A 22,459-nucleotide genomic window follows, 5' to 3' on the forward strand; every position below is an offset into this window, starting at 1 on the left:
AAACTTTAGAGGCAAGATTAAAAGGCCTCTGAGCAGGCACCTCAGTTTAAAATGGTATTAATATTGTAACTGAAAATCACTTTCCGGACTAAAATACTTTTTTTTTTGCCTGTAGCAAGAAAAGTAGTCTAAATCAAAAACAAGGAAAACAAAATGAAACAAAACAGATGCATGTAAGTAACCAACTTATAATCAAATCCTCTATAATTATGAACACCACAGCCTAAATAGATTTACGAAAATGTTTGCTACTCAATCGGTTAAATAGAAAAATAAGGTTTTGTTTCACATTAGGTGTTAACCTTCCTCTTAAGAATTATTTCTCTTGTACTCTACGGTTATTACAAGCATAAAAAGACAGTTTTTCATTGGGACGTTTCAGGAGAAAACATGCTCCCTTCATCAGACATTTATTTTTAGTTTGATTAAAGATACAGTTATAACAATGGTTAAAACAAAAAAGAATCAGTTATACAATGGATGTTGTCAATGTTACATTGTTGTAAAAGCCTCTTAAAACCCTTCTCTTTTTAATCAAATGCTTCTCTTCGATGATGTGAGCTGACAAACCTGTTCTTGGGTTTAAATTTATAATGTCTAAATCGTGTGATGGGAAACATAGATTTGAATGTCTGGGAAGCTTCCTTCATTGCAGAGGAACACTGGAATTATGAAATAATGAAAATGGTAACATAGACCCACTATGGAGTTTCCTTTTTTCAAAACTAGAAACATAGACCCACTGTGGAGTTTCCTTTTTTCAAAACTGGAGTAAGCCACCATCTTTAAAGTTTAATGTAATGGAAAACATCAAGAAACTCTGTAAAAGCAATGATGATTTTGAATTTCCTGATGATATTTCGGGTTCATAATTTTTAAATTAAAAATAATGTGATCAAAATTTTTATCTGAAATAAAAATAAAACAGACTGCTTGTTTTCACAGTTACAACAATGTAACATTGACAACATCCATTGTATAACAGATTCTTTTTTGTTTAAAAAATCTTAACCATTGTTATAACTGTATCTTTAATCAAACTAAAAATAAATGTCTGTTGAAGGGAGCGTGTTTTCTCCTGAAATGTCATAATGAAAAACTGTCTTTTTATGCTTGTAATAACCGTAGACTACAAGAGAAATAATTCTACAATGCAAACTCTTAAGAGTTTTGAGTTTCTTTTTAAAGTTCACCTTATTCACAGACATGCTAATCAGGACTTGTGTGCTTATCAGGTACTGCAATAGACCCATACAATAACAACATTTTATTGGAGCATGAATTGAAGATTCAATAGGATTACGCTCAAATTTTATCTTGTAACCTAGCCATCGTCTCTCTACATTACTTACGTTTTCCTGGATTCACTGGTAGTGGAAGCTTTTTAAATCGATGATAATATTCATTAAGCCTTTCAAAATTATCGAAGTTACTTTTGTCCTGAGGTCCTGTGGCACCAAGCTTCTCAGCTAGTGTTGCCATCTCATTAATACCAACATTAAAAAACACGGGTGTGACTGAAAAACTAATCTGTTTCACTCTATCTAAGGGCAACAGCGAATAAACAGATTCAGGCACAGGCAACTTCACAGTGAGGGCACTTCGTGACCCTACAATCTGAGGCACTGGGAGTTCTCTTTGGCCTGATATGTTATGCAAAGCTGTTCCTTGGTATTGGTGAGAATGCCGACTTGACGACGGATCGAACTTTTTCTCAGCGTGAACTAAGGTGAATTCCACCGTACGCAAGTCTTCCACGGCAACCACCACGTCACCCCACATGTCCACTTCATCCCCATGGAAGCTCAGCAGTCCTTCGAACGACACGAGAGGGCCAAGGTGACACAAGATCATGATGAACGTAGGATCCGGTTTCTGACACCACAACTTAGCCATAAGTCCAGACACTAAAGATGTTAACTGCAAAAGGAAATCACAGAAATTAGTTACAGTTTCTGTACACAAAATACTGACAATACTGTTCAAAATCTATATTTAATAGGGATGGGATAGATTAATTGGTATTGGCCGATGTTGGTGTAATTAGTTTACCCATCCGATATCTCCATAAATATCTTATAATTTAGTGCAAAATTCTGCCATTGTGTTATATTCTTTATATATCTCCATGCCTTACTTTTAAAAAAAAAGTAAATATCTAAATATACAACATTTGCATTGCATTCACCGGGAAATACATTTCATAACTAGGTCAATGCACCATTCAAGTTCTTCACGTATCATTTGCGATTTTAATCGGATCGGTACAATATCGGTATCAGTAAATTTTATATTGGTACTTTATCGGTATCGACCAGAATTTCATATTGGCCCATCCCTAAAATTTAATAAGAATTGCACTTATGCTCCATTCTAATATGCAGAATGCAGCAATACACTTGCATACTGTGTACCACTTAATAGTTTCAAATTCCTCATGACAAAATATAGTAACAAACCAATTTTACACATTCCTGCTTTATAGATTTTACTTTCTAGTCTCATTGAATTAAAAGTTACAATATTTTATTATTACACATTTCTCCATGTAATAAGTTCTTTACACACAATCAACTGTAAAACACATAATAGAGGCTGGTTTAAAATATGGTGTAAAAAGATTTCTATGGAGGAATGTGTAGCATAAAATGAAGGTGTGTGTGTGTGTGTACAGTAGTACAGGACTTGCAACCTTTGTTAGAAAAAAAATAAGATTTATTTTTAGTGAATCATTATTGTCAAATACTGCTTCAAATGTGACAAGATATCTTGTGCAGTAAAGTATTACCTGTGTCAGAGAATCCAGATAGAAAAACAACAAACCTTGCAATATAAAAATGAAAGCAATAAGAAAGAGCTATAGTTCGCCCTTGTCAAGATAAACGCAGCTCTGTTGAATCTAAAACTAAGTCACTTTAGCATCAAGCCCTTAGAAGCTGTTTTTTTGTTGGTTGATCTAATTAAGTCTCATTACAACTGTCGTCTGGCTTTCTACATCAGAAGGGTTCATACTTAGATTTGCTCAAGCCCTTGACTAACTAACTCTCTAGCCATCTTAAACCCGAAGGTTCATGGCTGCAGCAACACAGGCCTTCCATCTTTCCCAATCTTGAGCAAGATCTACGAGGGGGGGCTGGAAAGTTCGTGAAATCACCCAGAAGAAATAAAAATTGAAACAAATTTTTGTAGCCATTAGAAAGAGCATATATTGTAAACCTCTTATCCTGCATATGATCCTTTTGTCATTGTTATTTTTTTTGTTTCACGTTCAGTAAGAAGATATGGCGGAGGACCTAAGGAAATTTGAGAAGAATGAGCTTCACAGTGTCATCAAGTTTTTCGTGTTGCAAGACAAATCCCCCATGGATATCCATAAAACTTTGCATGAGACTTTGGGGGAACATGCCCCAGGATATACAACAGTAGTCAAATGGGTGAGGCGTTTTAGGACTGGACATGGTGAGACTGAAGATGAACCCCGCTCTGGCAGGCCTGCAAGTGCAGTGACTAGGGAAAACATTGTCAAAGTGCACGACATGTTCATGGAGGATAAGCGCATATCCACCAAAACCATTGCTGCGTATCTGGGGATATTGCGTGAGTGTGTGGGTGTCATAATATCAGAGTATCTGGACATGCGGAAGCTCAGTGCGAAATGGAACCCAAAATGTCTGAATGCTGACCAGGAGAGAACACGAGTGCAGATGTCACGGGAGATCGTGCGCAAATTTCAACACCCTTATGATTTTTTGCGCTGTCTGGTGACTGAAGATGAAACATGTATTCACCATTATGATCCACAGACTAAAAAGCAACAAATGGAGATGCGCCACAGTGGGTCTCCTCGACCGAAAAAGTTCCGAAGTCAAAGGTCAGCAGGGAAGGTTCTGGCATCGGTCTTTTGGGATAAGGACTGTGTCATTCTCATAAAATATCTTAAACAGGGTGAAAACATCAGTGCTGCTGTTTATTCCCAATACTTGATTGAATTGAAGGCGGCTCTGAAGGAAAAACGTCGGGGAAAAGTGAGCCGTGGTGTGCAATTTCTCCAGGACAATGCGCCCTCGCACAAGGCCCATCAAACCATGCAATTGCTGGCGGATCTGGGCTTTACCTGTGTACCCCACCCACCCTATTCCCCTGATATCGCCCCATCCGACTATCACCTCTTTCCAAACCTCAAAAAACATCTCAAGGGCACACATTTTCCGTCCGAAGAGGCACTGGTTGAGGAGGTGGAGGGCTGTTTTGCATGGCAGGACAAAACCTTCTATTTGAAAGGGTTACAAATGTTGAAACATTGTTGTGAAACGTGTATTGAGCTTCGGGGGGAATACCTTGAAAAATGTATTAAAATGGTTGTTCCAGCTGTATTCCTTCTGGGTGATTTCACGAACTTTCCAGCCCCCCCTCGTATATACTCTTTTCCATCCCTACCGATTTCCTTTAGGTCCATCTCAACGTTGTCCCTCCATCTTCATCTTGGCCTTCCTACAAGTCTCTTACCATCCCTCAAGCCCTTGATGTCATAATTGTGGAACGTTAAGGTTCCTTTCATATGTACCATTTAAATAACTGCATGCGAAAACATTTCTGAAATAAGGCTCTCGACTGAGTAAAAGAAACCTAAACGGAATTACTATAATGTAAAGTAAATATGAAATTAAACTTACAGACTGGGAAAAACACACATCACGGCGATAACGCACAGTGCATGACATTTGTGCAAATCTTGGATCTTCCTGCACTCTGAATACACTATGAGTCAACCTTGCAGTTTTAAGTAAACCATCCATGGCTTGCCTTAGCTTACGCATGCTGGGTTTCAATTCAGAAGTCCAATCCACTATGCTATCAAAGTCCAAGCCTTCAGTAAATTTGTTGCGTGTTCCGTTCTTCAGAACTTTTGATTTTTCACTTTTGTTGTTAGTTTTTAACGCACCTATGATCTCTGCACCATTCTTTTCATATTTGCACTCATTGTTGATTATATTTTCTTGCACGGTCGAACTGTGAACTAATGATTTTCCAGCGTTATTACTTTCGTTAACAATATTTTGTACTACGGCTTCCTTGTCAGATACATCTTGAGATGCATTATTTGTTGCTACCTCACTATCGTTTCTTGCAGTGTCACTATTACTACTTTGAACTGTGTTGTCCTTGGATGACGACTCTGTATTCTTAGTCAACGACAAGCTTTGGAACTTCCTCTTGCTTTGAGACCGAAGCCGGATCGCCGGGCTGCTGCAGCGTCCGCATAAAAACTTCACTTTGCTCACTAAACACATCATGCTCGCTTCGATGTTCAGTTGCGTCAGGTCCCACGGTTCCGGCTCGTCCGTAGGTTTGTAGTAATTTGCCGACGGAGAGCTACACATGACTTGCGTATCAAGAAACTGGCGCCCTAAATCTGCATCGGAAGTGCAATTTTCCGACGCACATTTCTTGTTCTCCGGAACCACGCACTTTTCTTCATTGCTTTCGTCTTCGGGCTCCTCCGGCGGGATTTTAGTTTCGGCATCTTCTTGCTGTTCCTTGTCGACATTTTCTACTTCCTCACGAAGACCGTTGAGAACTTCTTCCGGTGGTGTTATGTCGTAATTACCATTCCCTACCGAACCATTCACGTGCACGTTGTCAGATATCTTGATGCCGTTTTCAGAAGGGAGGCTCCAGAATGCCTTCACGCATTTAGGACTGTCAGGGGAGACAAGATCGTCATCAGGCGACTTAAGATCCTGGCTGATTTGCTGAGTTATCTTCTTATACGGCGAAAGAGTCAGCTTCAAATTATCTTCATCTCCCGAGGGCAGGGTTTGTGAAATTTTGTGTTCTTCAACAAAGGCAAGTGCTTCTTCAACCAAACCTGCATCCCAAAGGCTTAGTAAAATACGAGTCTGGAAAAGAATGGAAAAAAATATATTACAGAAGAAAAAAATAGTTTACTGAGGTGCATATGCAGTGAAACAAGAAATTACCACATTAATAAACATTCATATTTTGCGTTGTGCACATTACTCACTTTTAGCAAATATTAAAATATTTTTATATATTAATAAAAAAATACAAGGGTTGGATAAAAAGTAATGGCAACACTGCTGTCCCGTGAAAGGGGCGAGTCACAGCGCCACAACCGTTTCGTGGTTGATAAAGGAATGTCAGACGAGGAAGTATAGTGAGTGGGGTGCGATTGTATGTTATTCAGTCAAAAACAGCAGTGCTCTGAAGCAGAGGACGAGAGTGCAAGCGCCCTAACAATATGTTTAGGCAAGAAGAACAACGTCTCTTAGGCAGACGGTCAACGCAGCCTACTACTGCACCTTCTTGCAACACCACCTTCGTCTCGCATTAAGAAGGAAGCGACGGCACGTTCTGGCACGGTGTCCCATCATCCTGCTTGACAATGCAAAGTGTCACACTGCGAACACTGTGACGGCGCTCCTGCATCACTGGTAGTGGGAGGTACTGGAATATCCGCCGTATTCACCGGTATGAGACCGTGTGATTACGACCTTTTGCCAAAATGAAGGAACCACTGGGCGGGAAGCACTACGACACGCGCGAAGCCATCATACGTGCTATAGGGCGGTCACTGCGAGACATCGACAGAAATGGACGCGCTGACGGTGTACGACGCCTTCCATACGTGTGGCAGAAGGTCGTAGAGATGGGGGGCGATTACTTTGAAGGAATACAGGTGCTCTGCCAATACAGTCAAGTACCAATTATACCAGTGTTGCCATTACTTTTTATCCAACCCTTGTATATAAAAATGGATAAAAAACCCAAATTACTTACAAGTGAGTACCATCCATCGATAAATGTGACGTTTCGGGGGTCGTACCGTCCCCTTCTTCAGGTTTTCCTTAGGCACGTATCACCACTTTGCCACGTCAAGTTATATCGAACAAGGAAATATGTTTTACCACTACAACCCACACCCTTTTCTTTTTTCGATATAACTTGACGTGACAATGTGATGATACGTGCCTAAGGAAAACCTGAAGAAGGGGGCAGTACGACCCCCGAAACGTCGCATTTATTGACGGATGGTACTCACTTGTCGTCCCTTTTTTAGTAAAGAGGTAGAGAGAGGTTTCTGTTGTCAGTTCAGATAATCAACTTTAGAACGTGGGAGGACACTGGCCAGAATTTACTACTAAACGAGGAAGGTGTGAATTGTGTGCTATGCATAAGACTGAGTCTAGACCACATTCACGTTGTACATTATGTAACGTTTTCCTCTGTGTGAATGAGAAGAAGAATTGTTTTTAGAATACCACCAATCATAAGACATTGGTCATCACACTCACTATCTGATATTTCATTCCAGCGTTTACACATAAGACGCCAATTGCTGTTGGGACTTCCAGGTCCCATTAGTTGTAATTAGTTGTAATTAACACCATTTCAATGTCAGGTGATAATTTGTTCTCAATCCTGCCACAGGAAGTCTTACCAATACATATAAAAAATAGGAAAAACTCAATATGCTGACCAAGGCAGAAATTTATTTTATTTTAAAACATAAACTAAACGTAACGTTTCAACCTTCTAGCTAGGTCTTCTTCAGACTCTGCACCAAGTACAAATGTAACAAGGTACAAAACAGGACGATATACAGGGTGTTTCTAAAGGTCGTTTACAACGCTTGGGAGGTGATTCCTCACACGAAAACAAGCAAAAAGTCTAAGTTCCATTTTTACGACTGAGGCTCCGTTTCCGAGATAGGAGCCTCGCAAAAGGTGACAAAGTGAACGTTACACCTAACTGGGACGAATACTATAACAGATAGAGAGGCGGTTACAAGGGAATCATAAAGGAATCGTATGTGCTCAGTCCGGAAGTCACTATGAAAAGTTCACTGCACGCATGCGCAATGGAGTCCTCAAAGGAATTGGGGATTTCCAGCAAGAACAATACATGGAAAGGGTATGTAACGCAGCAAGAAGGACCGTGACAATGAGAAATGCGTTCAAGACAACACATCCCGACCTCAAACATCAAAACATGAGCACCGAACACAAAATCCGAAAAGTTGAGCACGGTTGCATACCCCAGTTACACGCGAGGAATGAACGAATCATGTCATGTGGCATACGAGAGACACATTACTCCACCAGGAGGAGGGAAAGAAAAACACAATATCAGATGATTGCGACAACGTGTATTTTTACATGCAACAACTACGTAACACCCCCCCCACACACACACACAACAAACAACAAATGCTACAATGTCTTATGCACAGACAGTGCATGTCACTGTACACCAACTGAAGATGTCACTTTCACCACACAAAGGGGGTGGGGAGCAATACCAAAAGTGTTCGCACGCGATCATTGTGACATAAAAGAGACCAGTTTTGGAAGCGCTGCACAGTCAAGTCTGGCTCTCGTAGTCTACGTTTGACCTTCATGACTGCTGTTCCCGCGAGAGGAGCTCGAAGGGTTGGTTCTCTCCGGCAGTCGTTCCAGTCGTGTTGCAGGTGCTGGGATATGATCAGCAGTTCGCTCTAGGTTGTCATACGCATTGAAGAGTACTAGTATGTTGTATTGAAAGAAGTTGACGTGGTGGAGTGGACAAGTCAAGTATCGCAACAATTGGTCTGTGGTGTTCTTACGGTGATATGGCCAATTTGTGCAGTGTGCCAGTGTTAAACAAAAACAATACTTTGCAGTTCCAGCTCCCTATTACACAGATGGCTGCGTATACGACCCAGCAGCTAGCAGACATGCATCTCATGTATGGGGAGGCACGTGGTAATAGCCGTGAGGCAAGGCGTCTTTATGGAGAACGCTTTCCACATAGACGTTTACTGTCTCACACCTTCTTTCAGCTAGTGGACAGTCGACTGCGTGAAACATGGTCAGTGTTACCACCGCGGCAAGAAGTTGGAAGACCCCGAAGTGTACGCACACATCAGTTTGCAGAAGATGTGTTAACAGCGGTCGCAGAACATCCTGGCACCAGTATGCGAGTGCTCGCTCGGGCACGAAACACGTCTCATGTGGATGTTTGGCGAGTGTTGTCAGAGGAAGGAATGCACCCTTTTAAACCTCGTGACTTTCGCCCTCGTATGGAGTTTTGCCAATGGATGTTGCATCAGCTGGACACAAACCCTCACTTCGGGGCAAACATATTGTGGACAGATGAAGCCATTTTCACCAGGATGGATGTCTTCATAGTAGAAACAGTCATGTATGGGACTTTGACAACCCACATGCACTTTTTGTGGCCCATCACCGGCACAGGTTTTCAGTGAATGTGTGGTGCGGGATAGTACATGATCATTTAATTGGACCATACATTCTCCCTGTTCGCCTGAATGGTCGCACGTATCATGCATTTCTTATTGAGGTTCTGCCTGAACTGTTGGAGACCGTACCTTTGGCACTGCGGCAAGAAATGTGGTACCAACACGATGGTGCACCAGCTCATTTCGATTGTAATGTACGACATTTCCTGCATGATGTGTTTCGCAATAGGTTCATTGGTAGGGATAAGTCTGTGCCTTGGCCACCGAGGTCGGCAGATCTCAACCCTCTCGATTTTTTCTTCTGGGGAGAAATGAAAACCCTTGTATACGACACACCTGTCACATCAGCTGAGGACCTCGTTGCTCGCATCAACGTCGCCGCCGGGACGGTAGCAGATACACCTGGCTTGTTTGCTCGTACTCGACAATCCTTGATTCGTCGCTGTCATCTCTGCGTAGAAGTAAACGGCAGACATTTTGAAAACCATCTGTGATTATTGCCCTCGGCAAATCTCAGTGAGAACACTCTTGGTGTTGCTCCCCACCCCCTTTGTGTGGTGAAAGTGACATCTTCAGTTGGTGTACAGTGACATGCACTGTCTGTGCATAAGACATTGTAGCATTTGTTGTTTGTTGTGTGTGTGTGTGGGGGGGATGTTACGTAGTTGTTGCGTGTAAAAATACACGTTGTCGCAATCATCTGATATTGTGTTTTTCTTTCCCTCCTCCTGGTGGAGTAATGTGTCTCTCGTATGCCACATGACATGATTCGTTCATTCCTCGCGTGTAACTGGGGTATGCAACCGTGCTCAACTTTTCGGATTTTGTGTTCGGTGCTCATGTTTTGATGTTTGAGGTCGGGATGTGTTGTCTTGAACGCATTTCTCATTGTCACGGTCCTTCTTGCTGCGTTACATACCCTTTCCATGTATTGTTCTTGCTGGAAATCCCCAATCCCTTTGAGGACTCCATTGCGCATGCGTGCAGTGAACTTTTCATAGTGACTTCCGGACTGAGCACATACGATTCCTTTATGATTCCCTTGTAACCGCCTCTCTATCTGTTATAGTATTCGTCCCAGTTAGGTGTGACGTTCACTTTGTCACCTTTTGCGAGGCTCCTATCTCGGAAACGAAGCCTCAGTCGTAAAAATGGAACTTAGACTTTTTGCTTGTTTTCGTGTGAGGAATCACCTCCCAAGCGTTGTAAACGACCTTTAGAAACACCCTGTATATATACACACACAAAAATTACTACCCTCCAGACTATTAGAAAGTTGTTCTGGAACATTCTAGCAGGTGGCTTTCCCTTGTCAACTGTACTTTCACCTGAAAGGCTTTGTACCTTGTTACATTTGTACTTGGTAGAGTCTGAAGAAGACCTTGCTAGAAGGTTGAAACGTTACGTTTAGTTTATGTTTTACAATAAAATAAATTTCTGCCTTGGTCAGCATATTGAGTTTTTCATATCATGGAAACAAGTCTTAATGGTGTTATAAAACTGACATTTTGTTCTATAACAAAAATTCAGGCTGAAAAGGGTTAAGTCCACTTTATGCACACAACACTAATCGGGACTGTACCTACAGTTTAAAGTGGGATACAAACCACCATGTGACTCCACCGGGACCCCTTGATTATATGGCAACAAAGTTACCACTACGTCATCGGGGAGGCCCTAATCGCAAAGCGGTGAAGATCTGATAAAGGGACACACAAACATTTAATGTTCATTTTAGGTGATTTTAAAATGTGGGAAGTTCATTTCCTTATCATGAAATTATCATTCAGTTCAGGTCTCAAAATATTTGGCTAATAAATATAGGATATTAGAAAAGCTTGCCTTTGAGATCATGTCTTCACATATTGGAAGCATCCCTGCCGTTTGCTTTTCTTTCGCTAATTTCATTATTGACCTCATTCCATCCACAACGTCACGTCGGATTCTCTTGATTGCCTGGAACACAAATATATATTTAATTATTTAATACATTACCTAAAGCAATGAACAAATTATGAATTTTACAATGTTTCTACATCCTTCATACTGATAAACTAGGGCTAGGATATATTATGACCTAAAAATTACTGAAATATGCAAAATAAAATATGCTCTTATGACACAAAATTGTACAAAATATGCACTATGATTGGAAAAATATGCCCTTATAACTGGACTGTTTCTAACATCAACATCTAACTGCACTTTATAGGCCCCGAGTTGCAATGTACAATGAATACATTCTCTAAATTTTCAAATAAAAATGAAAAAAGACTTTGCTGCAGTACAAAAAAAAAAAAGAACCCTAAACTGAACATGGGAGTAAGAACGAATGCACTTTGAAAATGAATGTATATTTCTTGGTTGAAAAAGTGAAAATATGATGAATATGACTGAAAATCCATCAAAGTATGCTCCACCATGCAGAAATGGCCAAATATGCCCTTAAAAAGCACCTTCATTTAATTACTTTCTTCATAATATGAATTTCTATATATTTAGGGAACACACCACCACACCAAAGTGGCCGCGGTGGCTCAGTCGGTTATGCATCTGACTACCATGCTAAAGGACCTGGGTTCGATCCCCGGCCGGTTCAAATCCAGGAACTTTTGTAACATTGGAAGCGGCCCCGGCGCACACCCAGCGTCAAATAACATGGATATCTGGGGGGTAAAGGCAGTCAGGGGTGTGGTGCTGATCACATCACCTGATCAAGAAAGTGTGGGGCATTACCCCCCACCCCCTATATGCCTTCATGGCATGGTGCTAAGCACAGGGGAACACTTTACCTTTTTTTTTACACACCACCCTTGCAAAAAAAAAAATGATCATAGCCCTACTGATAACCATCAGGGTGACTGCTTTAAAATAGAGACAGAATCCAAGTACAATTCTTGGTGAATTCCAGGTTAAAAATAACAATAATTTCATAATAAAAATTATCTAAATAATTTATGTAGACATGAAAATCCCACAAATTAATGTCATAAAATTCATGAAATCATTACTTGCATTGATTATTTTATCAAAAGTGCAAAAATGAAAATTTATGTTAAAAAGGTTTTCAAATTCAGCTATGTCTATATGAGATTGCAAAGTGCCTACCCTTCAAGTAATCTTAACGAAATAAGAAATGGTTTGTATTCCATATTTGTTTTCCATACGACAGAATCCATTTAGTAGTACTTCATTCTGTTCGTAGGGGGTGAAAAAGAAAACTAGCTGTGAAAAAAGTACACAAGAATCTTTATAAAAGTCTAGATTTTATAGTATTCAATTTACTAGATGCTGCAATTTATTATACGTATTAAATACGAATCTATCTGTATACAGTTCCTTCTATCAAACTTTAGAATCACTTTATGAGCAGGGGTCTTCCCTTATTATTGCAGGGGATTTTAATTTCCCTGAGATAAAGGGGGCGGATCACAATCTCTTATTTTCAAACGAAGCTTGCGTAGAATTGAGTCATTTCATGTCACTCCACCTACTAAACAGCTTCAATGACATAAAAAATGATAACCAACGAACATTAGATTTGATTTTAAGTAACGTTAATAGCATAACAGTCACAAGATCACCCAGCTTTAAATATTGACATTTCCATGACTAAATTTAAATCTATCACAAAAAATTCAAAATATAACTTTAGGAATGCAGATTTTTTAAAAATGTATAATCTTATGAGAGCTGTAAATTGGAATGATCTGAAGAAATACACTAATATTAATGCCGCTAATGATAAGTTCTATGAAATAGTGTATGACATATTTAACAAATGCGTACCTTCAACGAAAACTCAACCGAAGAGATTTCCGAGCTGGTTCTCACGGGAAATTATAAAGAATATCAGGAAAAAAGCATATCATAGGCAAAAATGGAAAAATAACGCTCCCCACGCTGAACATCATCATGAGAAATTTAAAGAACTTCGGAATATTGTTAAACGAGGGATTCAAAAAGCATATACGCATTATATTTCAAGCACAGAGTATAACATACTTCATACCCCTAATCTCATCTTCAGCTTTGCCAAAAATATGAAAAAACAAAAAAGAGCAGACCCTTTTCAATATCAAGGTAAAGTACTTTCTGACACTCTAGAAGTAACAACAGCGTTTGCTAAATATTTTCAATCGGTGTACCGGCAGGATGATGGAAAAAATAAGACTTTGAATGTTCAATGTTACTATGACCGTATCATAATGACTACCATCATAATGTGAAAAATAAAATAATTCTGACACTTGAAATCTACAATTTAAGTTCGCATTTGGTAGTTTATATTTGTAGAAAATTAATTCGCATCACTTTGGCTTTGTTCTAATTGAAATACATGTCTAAACTTCAAGCATTTAAAATATTTTTATAATTCAGCGATGTAATTTGGTATGTGATGTATCAAGAATGTGCTTACCGTAAATTGCCAATTTATGCAAAATCGCACATATGTTTGGTTTCAACCGATTTTACTTGCTCATTCATAAGTACATGGGTACGAACATGTATTTAATATGTATTACTAACATGTACAAACCATTTGAAATAAGTTTTGGTAGAATTTCGATGATAAAATTACGATTTGTTACAATGAGCGCCTTGAAGAGTAATCCTAAAGTTGTAAAGTTGTGAAACATAGCCAACTCACATAAAGGGAAAAATCTAAGTTGTGCGTAAATAACCTTTTTCCCACCAAAATTATAAAACTTAAAATAACTGAAAATGGTAAAAAGAAAATACGTAAACAAGTAATGGAGTATTGTAATATATGTTTTATTGTATCGAATTTATTTTACAAGCATTTTCATGCATAATATCTGTACAATTCTATATTTGTCACTCGAAAAATTATAACAAGTTTGTATTCTGTGCTTAAAGTTGTAACAGTGTGAGTTTTGATACACTGCCTCATCTAAAAGATCACCGACGAGTAGTACGGAGTCGCTAAAATTTTCGGAAACTTAAATTGGAACTTTTTGAATATAACGTGAAGATTTGTCCGTCAAAGGTGATATTGCAACGCAGATAAGTATATTATTTGTAATCCGAACTCGAAAAAATGTCGTAAAGTGCATAAAAGGTCCAAAGGACATTAAAATAGTGACCCGATGGAATCACGTAATAATGGCAGCCATCTTCTCTCGAAACTGAATTTCAGATAAGTATTGTCGATGTGTACGTAGCTACATAAATGAAAGGCCTAGTTTGATATTATGAAAAAAGTGTCTACTCTGAATGTGGAAAGTCTATTGAACATATAAATATACATAATTTGTCTTGGTTTCTACTGGTGATAATCGAGCGTTTCGTGCCGATTTTCTCGTAAAAATCTTCGCAGGATTCTACGTGGTAATAAATTGACTTGATGTGATTAACGTGAAGAAAAACCTAAAATATGTAAAAATGATGACGAAATGTATAATCTTGCTTCATAATATGAATGCATGCTGAAAGAAGTGTATGAACGTATATTTCGTACTTGTTATTTTTCAAAAATACACTGTCCTTTAATTCTTGACATGTGGTAATTTTCTTTCTTACTTCGAAAAATAATACAGTTATTTGTACAGTAAGTTGATGCATAAATTTTCAGTTGAATTTTTAGGTAGCTTATGATGTGAAATATAAAACAATTTTCTTTAGTTTCTTTTTAAAAAATATATGACCACGACCGTGTCATTCAGTAAGCCGAGGAAAGAGCGTCGTTTAAAAATGTCACATTACGGTGAAATCGATAAACTAAACCTATCAGATATTAGTCTTAAAGAAATCGAAGATGCCATTAAAAATCTTAAACCGAAAAATCTATTGGTTCCGATAAAATTCCGCCTTACGTACTTAAAGGATGCGGTGAGATACTCAAATACCCCCTGCACATGCTGTTCAATCTTGTACTTTCCACCTCAACATTTCCAGATATTTGGAAATTAGCAAAAATTACCCCGATACCAAAAACAAATGAGCAAAATGATGTAGAGAATTACAGGCCGATAGCAGTCCTGGCAGCACCTGCCAAGCTCTTAGAGCAAATTCTTTACAAGCACATTTCTTTTTACATACGATCCGTGATCTCTCCTTATCAACATGGTTTCTTATGTAAAAAGTCTGTCTGTACCAACCTATCAGAAATAACTCATTTTATCCCAACAGCGATGGATGGCAGAGCTCAAGTAGATGTAATATATACAGATTTTTCGAAAGCATTTGATACCGTAAACCATAGAATCTTAGTAGAAAAACTGAAATCATACAATCTATCGAATCCGATGTTACAATTGTGTCAATCCCACTTAACAAACCGCAAACAGTACGTAACGTTTCAGGGAAATACTTCCGATGAATTTGAAGCTACATCCGGAGTTGCCCAAGGCTCTAACCTCGGTCCCTTATTCTTTCTCATGTACATAAATGATCTTCACGAACATCTGAATCAATCGAGTAAACTACTTTTTGCGGACGATTTAAAAATATACAAAAGAATTTGCAGTTACAGTGACTGTACCAAGTTACAAGCGGACATAAACAGTCTTGTGGAATGGTGCGAAAGCAACAAAGTAATCTTAAATAGCGAAAAATGTTAACAAATGTCATATACTCGAAACACTACATCAATAAAATACGACTATTGCATAAATAAACAAAAATTAAAACGGGTAGAAACAATCAAAGATCTAGGAGTTCTGTTTGATTCTAAACTTACGAGGGGCGATCAGGTTGCTCTGACCCTAACATAGAAAGAGCGGCAATAGGGTTTCAATTTTGTTTTTATTTTTCAACATACTCCCCTGCAACTCCAATGCACTTTTCCCATCGGTGCTCCAACGCCTGGATACCTTGCAAAAAAAATCTTCCGACTGGTCCTCCAACCATGAGTCCACAGCCCTTATCACCTCAGAATAATCAGAAAATTTTTGCCCACGAATGTCATTCTTCAAATGTTGGAACAAATGGAAATCACTGGTGGCCAAATCTAGGGAATAGGGTGGGTGGGGCAACAATTGGAACGATGCATCTGCAATAGCGGCCCTCGCAATGCGTGAGGTGTGGGCAGGTGCATTGTCCTGGTGAAGGAGCACACCACGGGTCAACATCCCACGCCTCTTTTTCTTGATGGAATCACGTAATTTCTTGATTAGGTCACTGTAGTATGTGTCAGTGATGGTTTGGCCTCTTTGTAGATAGTCCACAAGAAGGACACCCTTGCAGTCCCAGAAAATTGAGGCCATCACCTTCTTGGCTGACGTTTGCACCTTGAACTTCTTCGTTGGTGGAGAATGTGGGTGTTTCCACTCCATGCTTTGTGATTTTGTTTCTGGGTTGAAGTGATGGACCCATGTTTCAACCATAGTTACAAATCGGGCAAGGAAATCGTCTATATCAGCACGAAACTTGTCGAGAAGTTCTTGACTGATGAGCACTCGGGTACGCTTCTGATCTGGGGTGAGGTTTCGAGGGACCCATCTTGCAGCATTTTTTATATTTGCAATTCCTGGGTAATTATGTTTTTGACAGTGCCATATGACAGGCCACACATCTCAGCAACATGACGACGGACTCGACTTTCCTTCAGCACCATATCGTGGACTTGGTTAATGTTTTCGGTCGCCATGACAGTTTTTGGTGCTCCACCTGCATGTTCATCCTCAGACGACTCTCTCCCACAATTAAACTCACGACACCATCTCTTCACCATACTGTATGAAGGAGCAGTGTCCCCTAGTGTATCCACCAAGTCCTCATGAATTTTGGATACCGTCCACTTCTTCTTCTCAAAATATTTGATCACCGCTCTCACCTCAGTTTTCTCCATTCTGGCACATTGACACAACTTCACTCAGTTATATCCCTGTAAAAAGGAAACTGTACGCTACTCAGACTTGCAATTCAGAATGGAAGCATACTAAGGATCACTAAACAATAACAAAATAAAAAATCAATCATAACGTCATTCCTTCTATGTTAGGGTCGGAGCAACCTGATCGCCCCTCGTACATTTCACGCGCACGTTAACTTTGTAACAAACAAGGCTTACAGACTTCTGGGATTTATAATGCGTACATGCAAAGAGTTCAAAAATGTCGGAAGCTTAATGATGCTTTATAATGCTTACGTTAGACTGAAAATTGAATATGCAAGCATAGTGTGGCACCCTAAAACCCAGCAAGATATAAACAAAATAGAACAAATTCAAAGTAAATTCTTAAGACACTTAAAGTACAAACTAGATGGTATATACCCTCAAATGGAATCCCGTGAGAACCTTCTCAGATATTTTAACCTAACAACTCTCAACAACAGACGCATCATGCATCAGCTCATTTTTCTCCACAAAATTTTAAATAATCTCATTGAAGCTCCTTTCGCCCTGTCACAGCTCGACTTCTACGTTCCCTCAAGCAACGACCAAGAAGGCAACTCTTCAGCCTCCGTCGTAATAGAACCAACGCTCTGACAATATACCCAATTTGGAATATGTGTAAAACATTTAATGATACCATCAAAAGTGAGAACAGTGTGGACTTATTTTGCCCGATCGCAATTTTGAAAAGGAATATACTAAAATTACATAAATTACGATAGAACCTAAGATTTATGTTTGTTAAATGTTTTCTGTCTATATACTACATTCATCTGTGCAATATTTCAATAATGTTATCACAAAATTATTGTATAATGAACGCCATTAAGGGTAATATACCTGTTGCGTTCAATTTCTGAAATAAATAAATAAATAAATTGTATTTACAAACATTCTAACATTCTCATGAAAATTTTCCCCAAAATAACCTCTCATCCGTACAATATAGAACACATTTTTTTCCCTTATGAAGAAAATTTATGCGAAATTCACATATAATTCCCAATGCAAATAATTCTTGCATAATTCACAGAATTCAAGGAATTCCTGGTCAGTACATGACATATTATAACATATCAAAGGCCTTTTTAAAAGCAGTAATTACAGATTCCCTGTAGGAATCTAAGCTCTCATCCCATGGGCCTGCTGATCTTTTAAGGCCACCACCATTATCCTGCTTTCTACCTTCTTAAGGCCTTTGGCAGCCGCCAGGGTGAATTATTTCAAATTTTCCTCTCCATTCGAAAAACCGCTGTGATATTCCAAAATATGAAAAATTACATACGCTTAGAATTCCTTCTAGAGCATTGATGTGAATTTTTGTGTAGTTTCCTTTCACAGTTATCTCATCTAGCATGACGTTGGGTATGGTATGGGATCGAGTCACGCCGGGACATGGCTCAGTTAAATAGGTAAGGTTTCAATTTGGGTCTCGCTGGACCACCTCTACCCTGAATGGTGCAGATGAAGGATGTCGTTCAACGCTACTCGACTTCTGGCATCGGCAACGGTTGGATGGAGACGGGTGCCATGGAGATGGCGTGAGATGCTGGAGAGATCGCTGGCCTAGATGCTGACGGTGATAAGAGGTGGCTGGAGATTAGGCACCTTTGTTGTCGGAGAGCTAATACTCCGGACTCTGCTGGCTTCTTGGCTTTTGGCTTTCTGTAGTCCAGACCGCTACTTGTACTGCACACTCGTTGCCGCCTCAATCTCTCTTAGTGGTCTCGTCGATCGTGTTGTAAATGACGAGAGAGGTCGATTTACCATCTCCAGGGGTTTTTATACTTCACGATTTTATACTTTGAACCTCCAACTGTTCACCTGGGACATCCCTTGGTGCAGGTGGAAATTTACAGTGTGAGGGCCGTTGCAGAGCCGAGTGGAAAATTCTTGTTGCTGAGATTTGCATCCGGTAGAAATTGGGGTGAATGAGCGTTCAACTGGCGAGCTTCAGAGCGATGTTTTAACCTCTTAACTGGGTATGACGTAATACTCCGTTCTGGCTCTACTGATTTATAATGGGCATGACGGGATACTACGTTCTCATGTTCTTACTGCTGATATCTGTTGTGTATGACGAGATACTTCGTAAAATTACTTTCTTCTTTGTTTCACCAGATGGCTCTGACTTCCAGACTGTTGTAACCGTTAGAGTTAGCGGGAAGCAACGAAAACAGCCCGACGTTCAGTTCTATCGTGTATGCAATAATGGTTCAGGCAAATTGGAAGCGACGGCGTGTTTTTCCTGCTGAGGAAATCCGAGATATATTGTAGTTGTAAATCTCGAATATTGTAAAAAGTACAACAAGGACCAATAAAAGAATAAACAATACCTAAATGGTATGCCATGGAGCACAGAAATATTAACTAAAATATTGGTTTACGAAATTCATCAATTTATCAACAAAAATTCCCAGGGCAGATTGGGCTTTCGACGAGGAAATTACCCAGTTAAGAGGTTAAGAAATGGATAATTCTACTTTCATGCTCTCAATTCCTTCATCACTATATATTATCAATAGTTTAGTAGACTTACGTAATTTGTTTTTCTTACCTGTATTGCATCATGTGCCATGGAAATTTTGCTAGGTCCCTGATAACTTGATGGTGATTTTGTGGGGCTACCCTTCAACTGCTGAAGCAACCTGCAAATAATACACTCTGCTGTTAAGGAAGTGCATGAGAGTTCTGACTATACATACTATCAAGAAAGAGCTCTTTCAACTCACAAAAAGCATCTCTCACTGAAAAAGCAACTCAGAAATAATAAAAGGAAGTTAACAGGTACAAGATACGAAGAGGACCACATAGGTACCACAAGGCAGTAGTCAAAAAGTCATGAGCACAAATTACATTAAAAAAAAAACATTAAATGTACAGGAAAATATTGCTGATCAACAGACATCCTTAAAGGTCAGGGGGGATCCGTTGTTTCCTCCACTGTCATTTTCCCTCTATGTGTAATAGGGGTTAGGGATGTGATGAAATAGATTCCCAATATGTGAATATTGACATATCAGAATTGGTATCGGAATTGGTAAAAATTCAATATTTAAACTGATAGTGGTACTAAATTTTTTACCTTATGAGTAGCATTAAACTTTATTAGGTTTACACCCAAAACACCTGGACCTACAAACATGAAAATACTTGTTATAAACAGAAGTCCCCCAACAGATGGTCCTGCATGAATTATACCAGGTGTGTGTGTATATATATATATATATATTAAACCGACCAACCACCTCCAGTATCTCCACTACTCCAGCTCACACCCCTACCACACCAAAAAAGCCATCCCATTCTCCCTTGCCCTCAGAGGCCAGCGCCTCAACTCATCCCCCTCATCCCGCCACCTACGCCTGCACCAAGCCCTAACCAACCGTGGCTATCCCTCCACCCTCATCAACAAACAAATCACCAGAGCCAACTCCCACAACCGCACCAAACCACCTAAAACCAACCCTCCAACCCTGATCACCCAATACCACCCCCATATCATGAAAATCAGACATACCCTCCACTCCCTCCTCCCCATCCTGCAGTGACCCTGATACCAGGGACATCTTTCGGGATAAACCCAGGGTCGTCTTCCGTCGCCCCCCCAACCTCAAAAACATCTTGGTCCGGAACACTCCCACACCACTCCCCCCAGCTCACAGATGCAAGACCTGCCCCATACTCATCACCTCCCCCACCCTCCCCATTCCCCACAGCGGCAGGCGAGTTCACCCTTCACCCTAAGGGCACCTGCCACTCATCCAACCTAATTTACACCCTCATCTGTCAAATCTGCGGCAACTTCTACATAGGCGAAACCTCCACCCCCTTGAATCTAAGGATTAATAATCACCGTTCCTCCACCCAAAACTCCGATTTCACTGTTGCCATCCACACCAACAGACATAACACCACCTTCAATAACTGCTTCCGTGTTGCCATCATCCTTTACCCCCCCCCCCCTCTGACACATCTTTCCGCAGGCGCCGGGAAAGGGCCTACATAACAGGCATGCACGCCACTATACCCCCCGGACTCAACCTAGCCAACCAGTAACCCTTTCCTCTCCTCCCCAAAATTACCCACCCACCTTACAGTAAACACTGGTGAAAGTACTTCTCGTGATCTATCAACTGTTTCTGGCAACACTGATCGTATAGACGCTACAGTCAGTATTCTGTGCCTCTTCTCTTAGTAACGCCGATCTTTCTTCTTTAACTTGAAAATGTGACATAGATCGCGAAATATTGAATAATTTCTCTTCGTGTGGTAAGTGTTTACTGTCTCCTTCTTCATTAGTGTTTATCCGCCCTTCTGGCACCTTTTCTGGTCCTATTCCTGTGTATATATATATATATATATATATATATATATATAGGATAAAAGCAAGGAGGGCCAAAAGGGCTAAGTAAAAATCAAATAAGGTAAAAGGAAACACTCACCGGACAGTAGGAAAATTCAAAATTTTCGCTAATTTATAGCATCATCGGTGTGAGAAGAAACAGAAGACGGAACCGGAAGTTGGGGTCCTGCAGAGTTGCCAGGTCCCCATTGAAGAAGAAGCGGTGCGTAGAACGCAAAAAAACACTGTTTCGTCACCAGGCTCGTCGTAAACTGTGAGTGGGTAGGATGAGTTGGGAGGGAGGGTGGGAGGGTGGGTGAGGGTTGGGCATTACTGGGTGGCCTTGTTCAGGCCAGGTGGAGTGGTTGCACTCATGGCCGATATATAGGCCCTCTCCCATCTTTTGCGAACAGAGGTGTTGGCTGGTTGGGGTAGGAGGTGGATGATCGCTACCCGGAAGCAGTCGTTGAAACTGATGTTGTGGTGGTTGGTGTGGACGGCGACAGTGAAGTCAAGGTTGTGGGTGGAGGAGCGGTGGTTATTGATGCGGAGGTTGAGGGCCGTTGATGTTTCCCCCAGGTAAAAATCACCACAGATGTTGCAGGTGAGGATGTAGATAAGGTTTGAGGCATGGCAGGTCCCTTTGGGATGGAGGGTAAATTTGCCAGTGGCCGTGTGCACCTGGAGGGTGTGAGAAGTGATAAGGATGGGACAGGTCTTGCACCTGGGTCGGTTGCATTTATGGGCAGGGGCGTGTTGGATGTGTGGTGAAGGAGTGTTGTGGACCAGGATGTTTTGGAGGTTAGGGGGGCGTTTGAAAACCACCCTGGGTTTGTCGGGAAATATGTTTTTGGTTTCGGGATCACTGTGGAGGATTGGGAGAAGAGAGTGCAGTGTGTGCCTGATTTTGTTGAGGTGGGGATGATATTGGGTGATGAGTGCAGGTGGGTTGGTGGCAGCAGGTTTCTTGGTGGTAGTGGTATGTGAGGCA

At 40.3% G+C, this 22,459-nt stretch overlaps 1 protein-coding gene across 2 annotated transcripts in view; it reads right to left on the minus strand.

Annotated features, from left to right (window-relative positions):
• The window catches only part of LOC145981569 (inositol polyphosphate-4-phosphatase type I A), an 83,586-nt gene that overhangs the window by 9,915 nt on the left and 51,212 nt on the right, over nucleotides 1-22,459 (minus strand). For both annotated transcript variants that reach the window (XM_083114920.1, XM_083114919.1), the window contains 4 exons: nucleotides 19,681-19,771; nucleotides 11,105-11,218; nucleotides 4,674-5,900; nucleotides 1,353-1,920 (listed from right to left, as the gene is read on the minus strand). In XM_083114920.1, coding sequence (XP_082971046.1) covers nucleotides 1,353-1,920; nucleotides 4,674-5,900; nucleotides 11,105-11,218; nucleotides 19,681-19,771 — 2,000 coding nt within the window. The remainder of the gene's footprint in view (nucleotides 1-1,352; nucleotides 1,921-4,673; nucleotides 5,901-11,104; nucleotides 11,219-19,680; nucleotides 19,772-22,459) is intronic.

Source organism: Lepisma saccharinum, chromosome 29 (genome assembly GCF_977018435.1).
Source record: "Lepisma saccharinum chromosome 29, izLepSacc3.1, whole genome shotgun sequence".
Lineage (NCBI taxonomy): Eukaryota > Metazoa > Arthropoda > Insecta > Zygentoma > Lepismatidae > Lepisma > Lepisma saccharinum.